The sequence below is a fragment of the Toxorhynchites rutilus genome, chromosome 3 (genome assembly GCF_029784135.1).
Source record: "Toxorhynchites rutilus septentrionalis strain SRP chromosome 3, ASM2978413v1, whole genome shotgun sequence".
Lineage (NCBI taxonomy): Eukaryota > Metazoa > Arthropoda > Insecta > Diptera > Culicidae > Toxorhynchites > Toxorhynchites rutilus.
The window spans coordinates 107,996,857-108,011,783 of record NC_073746.1 but is presented as its reverse complement, the minus strand read 5'-3'; the positions used below and the strand labels follow the sequence as shown (position 1 = coordinate 108,011,783).

Here is a 14,927-nt window from a genome sequence, read left to right as displayed (position 1 = left end):
TCTTGGATGTTGATGAGGATTTTGTTGAGGGTGTCGATATCTAGATTAGTTGTGATTATGTCGATATCATCAAGAATGATTTGATTGGTGTGTTGTTTTTCGATTATTTTATTGATGGCGGATGTTAGTTCCGAAATGCTATTGCCAATTTGTTCGTTGATTTTGATTTGGTGGTTGTTCTCTTCGACTAATTGGTTCAAGCTTCTGTCGATTATTCGTAGGTCTTGGGCGTCCGGGCTCCCGGCTATCCATTTCCATGTTGTACCGATGATGTCCCATCTCCTTGTTCTCTTATGCGTCGTTGGTTTAATGAGTAGAAAATTAGAGTACAATTCGCGTATTTTGTGTTTGCTAATTTGGTTAAGTACATTGTTCTGTTTTTGTTTGTGGTATACTAGGTTCGTAAGTTGATTGATTGTAATCTCTAGATCTGTTAAATTAATTGGATGGACAATCCTAATGTTCCCTGTCCGTATCTTACAAGGGTTTATCTTGTGCATCAAGATGAGATCTTTATGGAGATTTCTAATTGTGAGTTCTTGACATGAGGTTTTCGAGAGTACGATGATTCCTATGATTCCTATGTATGAGAGGAGCATCTGTAATACATAATGAGATAAAAGTTACATTATAATTTCTTCGGTCTTTTGATTTTATTTTTATGTCGTTTCACTCCATTGTTGTTTTTAAATGTGTGGTCTGTTACCGCATTGGCGTTGGTTTTGTTTGCTCTTGCTTGTTTTTTGGTTCGAATATTTGGTGTGACGAAAACTTCTTGCCCTTCGTTTATATTGGGAGGATCTTCTTTCTTTACATTCTGGTTAATAACATGTTTCTGTGACTTCTCCATGTTTACTTCAGCTTTGATGAACAATTCTTGTGCATCCCTTAAAATTTCTTCTGGGTTGACAATATAATTTTGGTTAAAAAGAATCTCGTTTGGTGTATATTGAGTGGAAGAGTGCACAGTATTATTGTACAATGCTACAGATAATTTGACAATTGATTTAGTTCCCATGGTTCTGAATTTATGTTTATTCGTGTTAAAGATTTCTATAATAGTTGAGTGTGCACGTTCAATTTGCCCGTTATACTTATGACAAACATACAGCTGTACTTGCGCTGTACTTCGAAAAATGTATGTCTGTCACCATGTACAGCGCTAGAATCATGCAAGCAACTCGGTACAATAGGGCTCTTGCTACACATACATGCAGAGCATGTGTTGGGCACACAAACGTTTGTTGACATTCGTAGTTTCTATGCAGCAGCAGTGGAGTGAGATTTGAAAAATTAAATTGGAGAGCTAAAAATATTTTTTTTGTAAAACATATCCCTACATTTGATAAATAATAACCAGTAAGTACATTCTGAAATATCTGCCAACGACAGACATTTGAAATAATATGATTTCATTGCATTAATTAGTGCCTAGGACGTGTGCAGTTTTTGGGTGCAACAAACGCGGCGATCGTGACGGGGAAAAATGGTTCCGCTTCCCCGCGGTGGATAAGCGTAGCGCCAAGAGAAAAGAGTTGTCCGAAAAGCGCCAAATTGCATGGACAAATGCATTGAAGCGGATTGATTTGGTGCCAGAAAAATGGCCATCAACGGTGGTTTGCTCGCAGCATTTCCTTTCAGGTAAAAATGAAAATTTGTTCTCATTAAACTTGTCATAACGTTTTTTTCTTCATTCAGGTCAAAGTGCTGATCTTTTAGATGAAATGAATCCTGATTGGGTACCGAACCAGAAATTAGGTTACAAAAATCGGATGACATCTGCTGCTAAGGACAGATTTGAGTGTTTGACTAGGCGGAGTGAAGTAAAGGAGGCTATCCGAAAGACGTTGGAAACGATTCCGGAGGAAGATTTGCTGACGGCTCCAGGTCCGGTGGACAGAGAAACAGTGCTCGAAGAAGAAATAAAAAAATTGCAATGTGAAATAGAAATTATGAGAGAAAAGCACCACCCATTTCTATGCACTAGTTTCGAAGATTTTAGTCAGAATGATGACAAATGTAAATATTTTACAGGACTAAACTACAATGTTTTTAAGTTTTTATTTGGGTTTTTAGAACCTTATTTCCCACAACCGACTGGTTCGTGTAAGATAACGAAATTTCAAATTTTTATTTTTACTTTAGCTAAGCTTAGGCTAGATTTAGATCTGACATTAATTGCGTACATGAGTGGAGTTCACGTTAGTACTGTCTCTAGATATTTTCGTAAATGTATATACGTCATGTTTCAACGAATGAAAGGGCTTGTCAGTTGGCCGTCTCGTGAATCGGTACAAAATTCGATGCCAGAGTGTTTCAAGCGACATTTCGGTAATAAGGTCTCAGTCGTTATAGATTGCTTCGAGGTGCTCACTGAGAAGCCCAGTGACGTTTTACAAGCTGCTCAAATGTGGTCTAATTATAAACATTCACATACTGTTAAATACCTAATCGGAATCGCTCCTAATGGATCCATTATATTCATATCAAATGGATTTGGTGGCCGAGCAAGTGATAAATTTATCACTGAAAAATCCGGTATGTTAAGTAGAATGCAAAAAGGAGATTATATCATGGCAGATAGGGGATTCCTAATAAGAAATCACGTTGAAAGTGCTGGAGTTGAATTACTGTTACCTGCTTTTACTGTTGGTCAAGATCAGTTGCACCCTCTTGATATTGAAAACACACGGAAATTAGCAAATGTTAGGATTCATGTAGAGCGAGTGATTGCGCAGGTTCGGAATAAGTATAAGATACTATACAAGAACAAGTTTCCAATAAGCACTCTGAAGAATACTTCAAACTTTTGTGAAACTTCACTAGTGGATCAAATTGTGACAAATTGTTGTTGTCTAGTTAACCTTTGCCCCTCTGTAGTCCCTGAAGATTAATCATTGTACCGAAATAAATTACTACATTTTATTGAATTTTTATATACATTTATTTGAGTTTAATACATACATAATACATTGGCAGTCAAAATATTATTTCGTAATTTCCCTTTTTTCACAATCTATCTTTAAAATACCCTCCTGTATAGTATTGGCCTAAAAGTTCAGGCATAATAACCAATCTGAAGAAACTTTCGGCTTTTATCAACTCTTTCTTCAAAAATGTGTCGTCTCGGTCCACTCGCAGTATGACCAATTCCTTGTTTGTCCAAACAACAAAGTCGCAAAACTTAACATTAAGTATATACATCTGCATTTGCACTTGATAGAAGTACTGATGATTGTGGTTCATTTTATATCCTGTTTCCGTAATTTGAATAGGACTATCTGGCCTAGTCACATATTCTTTTATTGTTTTACCGTCTCGCAGGCAATGAGGGCACTTGATTTCCACAGAAACCTCTCCACAACAATCACAAACGGCGATTGCATCCGGTGATGCTCCGAAAAATGGTTTTTTCTCAACTAAGTGTAGACCAGAAGAAGAATAATGGAAATTTAAATGTTCAGCTGCCATTTTTGAACCATATGTCTTTAACGCATCCTTCTCATGGGTACATCCATATCTCGTCGCAGGTGTTGAAAAACGATAATCTTCGGGATAGCAAATTTTTCTAATTAGGTGCATTGAAGGATTATCAATCGGCGTTCTTGTGGTTGCTTTAAATGTAGATGCAGTTATTTTTCCAACGCGAAATTTTTCCCAGAACCAACTTGAACTTTGTGAAACTCGTGCTATTTTACGAACAAGGGGTCTTGTATAACGCATATTCCTCAATTTACTATTCCCTATTTCGCGAAGCTCGTTGAGCGACTTTCCTCTTAAATTTGGATCAAAAAATTGGCAGAAAAGGATTTTTAACATATTCGGATAAAGATCAATGTCACAAAGGCTCGAGTTCACATTCGAATGCTTTCTTGTATTTTCCATAAATTGGCCAACTGATGGATTTTCTCCGTTATCGATCAATTTACGTATAAATACATTCAACTCTTTCGCAGGGCATTCGGGTATCTGGAAATCATATCTGGAAACTGGTTGATCTTTCTGGCTGAATATGTCTTTAATTTCGCCACAATTAACCGCTTTTTTCGGTGGAACCAACCACCGATTAAGTATATCTGTACACGAAGGTTCATTTTCATTTACTTCTTTACGGGACCAGCACTCGAGAGCAAAAAGCACAGAGCCTACATGAGAACACACTTCACCTAATCCTGCCATACAATTGCAATGTGCAGTTTGAACTGTTCCTGTGGGATCTACCGACACCCAGGTAGATGTAGGCTTTAGGTTAAATTTTTGGGAATGCTTCACCTGCAACATCGTATAGTGAGTAATTTTCTTTACTGAGAATATACAAAACTTACCTGAGCAAACACAATACAAAAACCAGAATCGACGTATCTGGAACCTAAAAATTGTACCCATCCCGCCTTGAAATTTTTGTATGCGTCCAAGCTCTTGAAGGCCTTAAAGCATTTCCGGGTATACGGACTTTCGCGATTTACAAGATATTCCACTAGGTCGTAATAAGTCACATTTTTTGGTAAGGCACTTTTTGAATATTCATGCTGCATCCATTGATACGGGTCGTAACCAAAACAGAATTTTTTAATTTTTTCTGCGTATCTGGCTTTTACGCTAAAATTAAATATTTGAATACACATATCTTAGCATGATGTAAATATAGAGTGATGCGTAATTTTTGTTTCTGTTACGCTAAAATAATTATTTAAACAAAACTTACTCTTGTCGATCCATGTTAATCATATGCAGCTGTCACTTTTGCCTGCCCAACAGACTACTAATACATATGCACGCTGCAAGCGCCCTATCGTTGTATCTGTACCGACCTGTTTCACCGTTGTACATGACTACAGTTGTACGGTGCACAGCGCCACAAACGGTTAGTGGTGGGTAGCATGAACAAACTGAATCAAAACACTTGGTAAATATTATTTTCATTAACTTTCTCTTGAGTTAATAACTCAGATTGGAAACTTGTTTGTTGTGTTTGATAGTTCAGACGCTAAATAAAAAACTTTTTCATTGAAACATGAGGTGAAAATGGGTCGAATTTCTGATTGTCAATTTGACATGCGGTGCAATGTACAACCAAAGTATGTCTGTCATGCTACGATGGTACCTGTACAACGCTGTACACGTACAACGCAAGTACAGCTGTATGTCTGTCCCTGGTATTAGACTCAGATGATGCTGCGTAATCTATTAGTGTTCCTAATTGAGCGAGAAAATCTTTAAGTTGGATAGACCTAAAAGTAGTTTCATGGTCCGTTATGATTTGTTTAGGCACTCCGAAGTTACTGATGTATTTTCCCAATGCTTTCTGAACATGTATTAAATTTTTTGATTTAAGAAAAATCATTTGCAAATGTTTTGAAAACGAATCGATTAAAGATAAAAAGCAATGTTTATCTATAATGAATATGTCCATGTGGACTCTTTCTAACGGTTTTTCAGTGATTGGTCTTGGGGATACCTTTATATTAAATGGTTTCCTCTCGTACTTGTGCGTGTTACATATTTCGCAGGAGTTTATAAACTTTCGAATTTTTATGCACATGTTGGGGAAGAAATACGATCTTTTAATTTGTGCTTCCACTTCCGAGATACCACGATGTGCCCTCTCGTGTTCTTTTACTATTATTTGATCTTGTCTGTTTTCATTTTGGTCATCTTCTACCATTCTGTCAGTAAATACAAAGTGTCCCTTTTGACTGAAATTTTCTTTGAAAGATTCCTGAATAGTTTGTATGAGGTTCTCCGGGGCCATAAGGGCTGTTTGTTTCCCGTTGTGGAAGATTTTTAGGAAGTGGGTTATTTGATCTTTGCTGAAGGAAGGTTGTGATACGATTGTCCTGTGGTAGTTTTGAAATAATGTTTCTTGAATGACGGTATCCAACCTTGAAATTCTGAAGATTATCTGGTTGCGGAAATAATTTAGTGGGCGTTCGGAGAAGTGAATAAAATAGTTGGAGGAATCGTCGGCGGAGTGAACTGTTTGTGAATCGGAGGAATTAGGGAGGTTATCGGGGTAGTTTGACTGCGGGGCGTTATTCATAATCGATGCACCGTCCCCTTGGTTGTCGGGATCTGAAAAATTGGAAGTTGCATTATTACTTGTTATGTTAACGTTTGTTTCGATTGCCATCCTGCTCAAAGCGTCCGCTACAACGTTGGACTTTCCTTCTCTGTATTTAATTTCGTAGTCGTAGTTTTCTAAATCTAAGCGCCACCGTAAGATTTTGGAATTTTTGTCTGAGGATTTGATGAATATTAAGGGTTTATGGTCGGTTATGAGAGTGAATTTCTGACCATATAAATATGGCTTGAATTTGTTCACTGCCCAAATAATGGCTAGTGCTTCTTTTTCATTAGTCGCATATCTAGATTCTGTGTCTGAAAGTGTTCGGGAGGCAAATGCGATTGGTCTTTCAACATTGTCTTGTATTTGTGAAAGTACAGCACCCAGAGCAAAACCGGATGCATCCGTAGTTAATATGAAAGGATACTCGAATTGTGGGTACGCCAATATTTGATCTGTGGAGAGTATCTGTTTAAGTGTATTAAAAGAGTTGAGGTATGAAGGATCTTGTGATTCGACTGTCGAATCTTTTTTTAAATATTTAGTCATGGGGCGAGTGATTTTTGAAAAATCCTGAATGAATCTTCTATAGTATCCAACTAGGCCAAGAAATTGTTTAATTTCCTTCTGATTTCTGGGCAGAGGCCATTGAATGATTTTTTCAATTTTTTCCGGATTTGGTTTTACTCCTTCAGATGTTATTATGTGTCCTAAGAATTCTGTTTGTCTTTTGAGAAATTCACATTTATCTAATTGTATCTTTAAATTGAATTCTGATAAACGTTTTAAAATTGATTGAAGATTTTCTAAATGGTTCTCCAAATTGTATCCAGTAATAACTATGTCATCTAGATACACATAACATTTCGTTCCGATATAATTGCCGAGAATATCATTCATTGCTCTCTGGAATGTAGCAGGGGCGTTTTTTAGTCCTAAAGGCATTCTGGTGAATTCGAAATGCCCTTTGTCTGTAGAGAAGGCTGTTTTTTCGATATGTTTTGGGTCCATTGGTATCTGGTGGAACCCAGATTTCAAATCAATTGTCGAAAAGTATTCGGATTTTCCCAGAGAATCAAGGATTTCTTCAATTTGGGGCATGGGATATCTGTCGTCGATGGTATGTTCATTCAACTTCCTATAGTCGATTACAACTCTTACTTTCTTTTTGCCAGATGCGTCTATCTTTTTAGGCACGACCCAAATAGGTGAGGACTTTTAGATGGTCGAATAATACCATTGTCTAGCATTTCTTGTATCGTATCGTATATTTTTCTTGATAGGAAGATCGTTATCTGTTAAAATTTTATGTTTGGTTGCTGAGGTGGAAGTAAGTCTTTCTCCTTGTTTCAACAAGACTGTTTGATTTTCGTAGAGGACTTTAATTAATTTTGATTTTTCTAGTGGGGATAGGTGATTCGTTCTAATGATATTGTCAATTTCTTTCTCGGATATGTTCTCCGTAGGTTTTATCGGGAAGGGGGAAATAGTTTCAAAGTTGTTAACGGTTAATTCAATTTTTGGTAAATTCGTGGGGTTTTTATATGCGGAAACGATGTTTATAGTAGTTTTATTGTCTTGCGCTCTATAGAGTCCAGGTTGAATAAAGGTCTTCTTATAAAGTTTTTGATATGTGGGAACTAACCAGTCACCGTTGTTTTTGGTTTCTATTGTTACGGAATGATTATAAAGTTGTTTTGAAGGGTGGAATTTCGCATATGAATATTGTTTAACTGATTGTGTTAAGGTTTCATTTTCGTAGTTTATGTGAGCTTTTAAGTTTGCTAATGATTCTGATCCTATCAGACCGTCGAAAAAATAATGGAATTTCAATATGTAAAACGGAATCGGTTTGAACGCGCCATTGAAAATGTCTATTCGTCCTTTTTCCTTCACACTGTTGGTTCCGCAAACACTTTTGATTTTTGTGTCTGGTACTGTACTAGTTTTCTGTAGGATACCTGGTGCAATGATATTCTTGTTTGCTCCAGAATCTATAAGGATGTTTAATAACTTTTTGGTTTATGGATGTTTCAGTTTTAGATAGGGAAGATAATTTAAGTTAGATCTTGATTTGTGGACCCCGAGTGAAAATTTAAATCTAGGTCATCATCTGATTCGCTATCTGATTTGAGATTTTCTGAGAATTCGTCGCCGGAGTCGATTTTCGTTACTTCGTGGTTGTTTATAGTTCTCTTATTTATTGTTAATTTACTGCGTGTGGTGCTTGTATCCATAGGTTCGATTTCATTTCGTTCTGGTTTTTGATTCTCGAATTTGAATGGTTTAAAGGTTTTATTCTGTTGGAAGGGTTTATTATTAGCCTTGTTTTCGAAATCTTTGTTCTCGTATTTTCTATTGAAATTACCGGGTGTCATAGTGTGAGCTGTTATTTCTTTAGACCTAAATTTACACAGAAAAGCATAGGCGTCTTCTATGTCCTTTGGTCTCGCTGCTTGGACGTAGCCAAAGTAAGGTTCGGATAAACCAGCAATAAAAGCTGCTAACCCGTCCTCTTCAATGAATTCATTAATAATTTCAAAATTTATTCGGTATCTTTCATTCTGTTTGGCTAATCTTTTTATGTTTTGGATTATTCCCTTCGATTTGTTGTAATATTTGGCGAAGCTCATATCTTTGGTCATCTTGCATTGCCATAGCTGGCATTTGTATGTAGAAAGCTCTTGAGGATCACCAAGAGCATTCTTCAGTACTTCTGCTATACTTTCAAAACTGTCAGGGTTACCTGCAAGACATATTATGTCTTTTGCTTTCCCCTGTACTTTGTTGATTACCGCGGTGGTGTACATTTTGTATTGTTGTGGCGTAAGGCCGATTACACATTATCCGGTTTCTGCCGGACCGGTTTGAAACCCAAATGGCAAATTTCAACCGTACCAACCTATTTACGGCGCCGTGATGCAGCCGTCTACTGCGATTGTAGACCGGACAAGCATTAAATGCGATGACAGATTATCAGACCTTAACACAGATTCGAATTGTTCAAACTTTGAATGAAAATTTTTACTTCATATTATGTGATTGTTCAAAACACGTAATACTGACTCTTAATTAATCATTTTTGTATAATTTTGCTGATATTTTCACCAAGACTCATCATTATAATATGAAATTATTATCAAACACAATTCTTGCTTAAGAACTTTTCACAACTTGCAAAAGAACGCGTTACTCTGTTACACAAAAGACATATTTCTTAAGAAAAATTTAATTTTCATTAATAATTTTTATTTTGATTATGTGTTAATTGCACCTGAAAATTTATTTTTACTATCACTTCCCAAAAGCGTAGCACGAAGCCCAATGCCATCAACGCGCATTGACAGATGTTTGTCATGTCTGTTAGTATTGGTGCGATTCATGCAATTTTTCGTCCCATGTATTAGCATGTGTGTGCTGTTGACGTTTGTTTGTTGATTTTGAAATCATTCCAGAAGCTGCAAATGATATGGATGCCGAAAATTTTATTTCGCTACTGTGGAACAAGTGAAGTGATGCAAATTTCTGCTCAAAGCGAATCAATGGTCACATGCGCACGAGGTTTCATGAAGTGTTTTGCCATGGATTGTGTTCAACGGTGGGTAGTGTTATTATTCATAATTCATTAATTAACTTTTGTTTTTGTTTTGCTTACAGAAAATTTCCCTCATTTGAAATCGATACTGAACAAGTTTTAGGATGTCAACCAAATTTTCAACTGTTTCATCAAGGGGCAGATTTCAAGCGACTTCATCCAGCTGAATGTGAAGGTGAGTTTTTGTTAATTTGAACACACCAAAATCTTCTAATATTCTTGTTCGGTATATCATACAGTTCAACCTGACCCGGAACGTGATCGACGAAGAGGTGGTTAAGGCTCGGCTCGAGGAATTCAAGACCAAACTGTCCGATTAGTGCTTGGTGATCGATATGTTTCCCTGCCCGACTCTGTCAGAACGCAATCACCCAGCTATCGGTCATTCTTCACCCAGGATCCGCTGTGCGTTGATGCAAAACGCGCTCAAGAAGCTGCTTCTGCCCCAGGAGTACGTCCTCGAGAAATTACGGCTGAGTGCGTTTCTGGACGAGGATCTGCAGAAGCAGCAATTAGATAGTGTTTGAAAGAAAAGTATGATGTAATTTTAATCACAAAGCATTATTACTGCAATGCTGAAATAAAAAAAAAACACTCTAGAATGAATGAATAGGCACACATTCTCTTGTAGGCAGATTTCAAGATGATCACAGGAAGTGAACAGACAATACACATAAATAAGTAGTGCCCCTAGCTTGTTAGAAATTGTTATTATTATTGCTTCATAAAATTTTACACTTTTATCTAACCGTGTTTCTGGGACTGTTGAAAAATATGTGGCAACGGAGCGTGTGAAATAAATCATGCTGTTTGTGTGTTTAGAAATAAAATAAATTAGTGAGTGGATGAGTACACAGCAACTGGACAAAAGTTAGTTTTTGTAATACTGTTGATGACAGCCATGTTTTTTGTCCAGTAAGTTTTTCATGTTAATTTATCATTGCAAATTTACGTTGCCGTCGTTGTGGGAACTTTTGTAGAACCATATGCGCCTAACATAAACGTGTGCGCTCTGAGAATTACCGAAAAGGTTTGCGAACGTATTTTGAAATGGGGCGGAAAGGTTTATACCTCTGACCGCTCTGATCGCACTTATCGGTAAGAACACCGTCCTGATGTGCGCGTAATGTCTGCGAGGCCTGCACTCACTTTGGCCGTGCTCATGGCGTGCCACACTTTAACATTCGTCCGTATGTACTCTCAAAGGAACGCAAATTTGAGCAGGTTCGTCGTTGCAACCCCAAAAGGCATATCATGAGAGGGTGAATGCCCTAAGCTGCTCACAAACAATAGTGGAAATTCAAAAAACACGGGCTCGATCAGCTAGGTGCAGCTATACCAAGAACAAGGTACAGATGCTTGATCTTCGCTCACTCATATGCGATCGGAAAAGATGCGCAAGGGAATTGGGGAATTCACCGCTGCCGATAGCGATCGGGAACATCGCATAGAGATGCGATCAACAAAGCGTAAGCGGAAATTACGTCCGACATCGTCCACCATGGAATCAACAATAAATTAAATATTTTATCGGATGTTTTGCTAAATAAATACAGATTGTAATTTTGTGAAACTGTACATTGTGAATATATGTTTTATATAACTAGTGTTTTCATATGAATATATGTAGTTCTACCAGAACTATATTTTGTTTGTTGATGTGATGCCGGGTGTTTCTCCGTTTTGTATTTACTGTCGGCATTGCGTGGATAGCAGTTCGAGCTTTTGTTCGCCGACAGCAATTTGTGGTGCGGAAAAGGATTACCCCATACAATGTTGGGAGCTGGAAATTGTGGGCTGTCGAATTGAGCCAGCCACCCAACAGCAATCAGTTGTATGTAGCAGAAATATTTGCAGCAATATTTACCTGTCAAACCACTGTATAAACAAATGCATGTATGTGTATGTGAAAGATGTACGGTTTTGTGTAGCGCGAGGTCTCTTTCACATTGTTATTCGGTTATTCGTCCAAACCCAGCGGCGCTTTTTGAAACCGGTCCGGCTGAAACCGGATAATGTGTAATCGCCCTAACAAGGGATCGAAAAGCATCTAGTGTTTCGTTCGCTGTTGTTAGCCATGCGTTTAATTGTTTCTGGTTGCCGTCAAAAGTCGGGATCATTTTTATTGGGTCGGGAATCTTGCATAACATCTCGAAGCTGATGGCTTGATTTTGAATTTGTTCCACGGTAGGTTGTACAAAAATGGGTTGTGCAATGGTAGCTTGATCTACCTGCATTGGGTTATTTAAGCGTGTTTCGATTTGTTGGAACATTCTGTCATGTTCTTTTTGTTTAGCAGAGAATTCATCCATCATTTCTATAACTTTCTGCATTTGCGCACTAAATTGTTCCATATTTGGGCCTTCGTTTAGTGAAAGGTTGTCAATCGATGGAACTTCTTTGATTGGAATGTGAACTAAATCCCCTGAATCAATAGAGGAGATGCTTTCTTCAGAATCTGAAGGTTCGCAATTACTGCGCCTCACGTTTCTAAGAAAATCGCGGGTTTTCTTCAGAGCAGTTTTTGTCTTTGGCATTAATAAGGCCGTTAATTGTGAAACAAATTAAAGCACACACGTTCTCTTAGAACTCGTGTGGCTCCAGATTTGTCTGCAATTCTGTTATTTGAAAACGCACACGTTCTCTTAGAACTCGTGTGGTTTCTAGAATTGTGTTTCTCTTAGAACACCACAATTCTGGATGGAGTAGGATTTCACTTAGAACACTCCTTCCTCAGGGCAGTTAGTGACAATTGAAAATTATGTCCGAGTCTCTCTCTTAGAACGGACTCGGTGCACAAAAAAAATGCCACTGACCGCGGCAAGTTAATTTCTTTATAGCGTAAGGGGGATTTAAAGAAGAGAAAAAAACTTACCTTTGCAATCGTGTCTTTGTGCGGGGTTCCTGGTTCTTCCAGCGGTTAGGTGCGGTGCGCGGCGGAGACTCAACTCGAATGTCACTGCGCGAGCGGCGCTCGATGCTATCACGTAAACAAGTTCGTTTTTCGTAAATCGCGGACTCACTTTAGCTGGATTTACTAATCCTAGAATTTGCACTGTTTTAACGCACACGTTACTTATTCGCACACTGGAACCGCACGGCTGCGCCAATCTTGTTTGGGACGGCGTGTTTGGGATTTTAAAAAAAGATATAATTTATTTTTCACTTTATTTAAAACGACGAACGACGCGCGACACCGATACAGGATATAATAGAACTGAAACTGAACACGGGTGAAGGTTCTGCTGTTGTATTTATTGTGTAGATTTGCTGATGCGGCTGGAATCGCCTCCTGGCTGGCTATTGGCTGACCTCGATCGTCCGATATTAGGAATGTGCTGATCCAGGTCCTTCTGGTTACGTAATTCTATATTTTATGTTTTTGATTTTTTGATTATTCTATATAACCCATATTTACACTGAAATGCCTATTCTATCAAATCCCGTTTAAAATCATATTCAAATTGAACGATAAAAGTGTCACCCACATCTGGGTGACGGGGCCTCCCAAGAAATACACCCGTCACCCAGATCTGGGTGACGGGGCGATTAAAGTGTTAAATGCATCTCCTGGACCATTGTGCATTGGTGTGGGAGTCAGAACATATCATAACTGCATGCTCGAGGCAAACATATTTCTTACATTTCATGCAGTTGTAGTGTGTTTTTTTGGGTCTTTCTTCGAAAAGAAGAATGTATAACGACCTTCTAGATAGTTACCAGATGATAAAGGTTCTGAAATTTCAAGTTTTCATTCAAGTTTTTATATCTAATATTCTTTGTCTCTGTGTTCTTGGTAAACTAAGAATTAATGCTTGTTTTTGATGGGGCACAAAAAGATGATATAAAAGGATTTTTAGGAACTTCCTGAGACTTGTTTCCTTGTCGATATTGTTCAGCCCATATATTATTAAAAAAACCCGAAACTGTAACTGTAAAAACCAACTATAAGCCACCGATTAGTTCATAGTATACAATTCTTACACAAGTGTGTATGTATATGACCATTGTATTTAGCGAATAACTATACGAAAGTCAAACATTTATAATTATAGTATTAATCCGTTCAATCCGGTGACCAATAGAACTAAAATAAAAAAAAAAAGAATAGTCCGGTAATGATCCTATGCATTGTATTCAATAAATATTCCACGCCACTAACATTAATTTGTACATTTTATTCTACAATATTCTAGAATATGAAAAAAGGCACTTGTCCAAAAAAGTTACTCCTATACTCGCGTCGGTGTGTCAGACCGAACGTGGAAAAAAATTGATACAGGTAAACTTCGATATAACGTACCCTCGTTATAACGTACCCTCGATATAACGTCACTCGATATAACGTACATTTTACCTCGATATAACGTACACATGATCGAAGTCCAAAAAAAAAAAATTTTTTTAATTTTTTTTTTCTGAAAGAACAATAAATTATCTGTATTTTGATACTAAAGCTTGTGTTGTAACATTAATCAATCCCGAAATACTACTGTTTTGTGATTCCGGATTCTAAATGAATCAAACTTCAATCAACTGAACGAAGGGAAACATCATGAGAAAAGTTGGCTTCGTCTTCTTATTGATTTTATTCATCAACCTTACTCAACCAGCAACACAATGAAGTAATATAAGCTACGTTTCAGAGTTCTTTATTATGCTTCGATATAACGTACATTTCGATACAACGTACAATTTTGAAAGCAAAATGTACGTTATATCGAAGTTACCCTGTACACGTCCTCTTGGTACCAACACATACGATACGCTAAACGACGACGAACGACGTATAATAAAGCTAGAGAGAATCGCAAAGTCGTAGTGCTGATCTTTTTTGAGAAATGAACAAATTATTGATTTCTCGGTCTCACAGACCTATGCGCGAGTACAGGAGTGTTAAACATTCATGAATGATTATTTTAAAAAAAATCGAAACATATCACTTCAACGTTGTGAATAGGGAACACGAAACACCGTTGTCGTTTCCAGCTTACGAGAGATTCAGAAGCTCAAAAGATGACATGTTTGCACTTCGTGTGTATTCGGGCATATTTTTCTATAAACACTTTCATTTAAATTTTCACGGCTCCGCAAATGACAGGACTATCTTAGTTGGGTTCTACACAATGTGGCTTATTAACCCGACATGACTCCTTCCGATTATTGCTCGATTGGATTTATAAATCAGGCCTTTGCTGAGTAGCGTTTAGGTTCAATGATTTATTTGTTTCGAAAGGAAGATCCTCAATTCTAGAAAGATTAATGAAA

At 37.5% G+C, this 14,927-nt stretch overlaps 2 protein-coding genes across 2 annotated transcripts; one reads left to right on the top strand and one right to left on the bottom strand.

The window, feature by feature from the left end:
- The first annotated feature begins 1,196 nt into the window (after positions 1-1,196).
- Positions 1,197-4,769, top strand: LOC129777331 (uncharacterized). Its single transcript, XM_055783559.1, has 2 exons — positions 1,197-1,641; positions 1,699-4,769. Exon 2 carries the CDS (start codon positions 1,725-1,727, stop codon positions 2,892-2,894), a length of 1,170 nt encoding a protein of 389 aa, XP_055639534.1. The 5' UTR covers positions 1,197-1,641; positions 1,699-1,724; the 3' UTR covers positions 2,895-4,769.
- On the bottom strand, positions 3,010-6,504 carry LOC129773405 (uncharacterized). Its single transcript, XM_055777001.1, has 4 exons — positions 4,706-6,504; positions 4,326-4,599; positions 3,738-4,272; positions 3,010-3,419 (listed from the first exon to the last, which is right to left on the bottom strand). Exons 1-4 carry the CDS (start codon positions 4,726-4,728, stop codon positions 3,010-3,012), a joined length of 1,242 nt encoding a protein of 413 aa, XP_055632976.1. The 5' UTR covers positions 4,729-6,504.
- Positions 6,505-14,927: the final 8,423 nt, after the last annotated feature.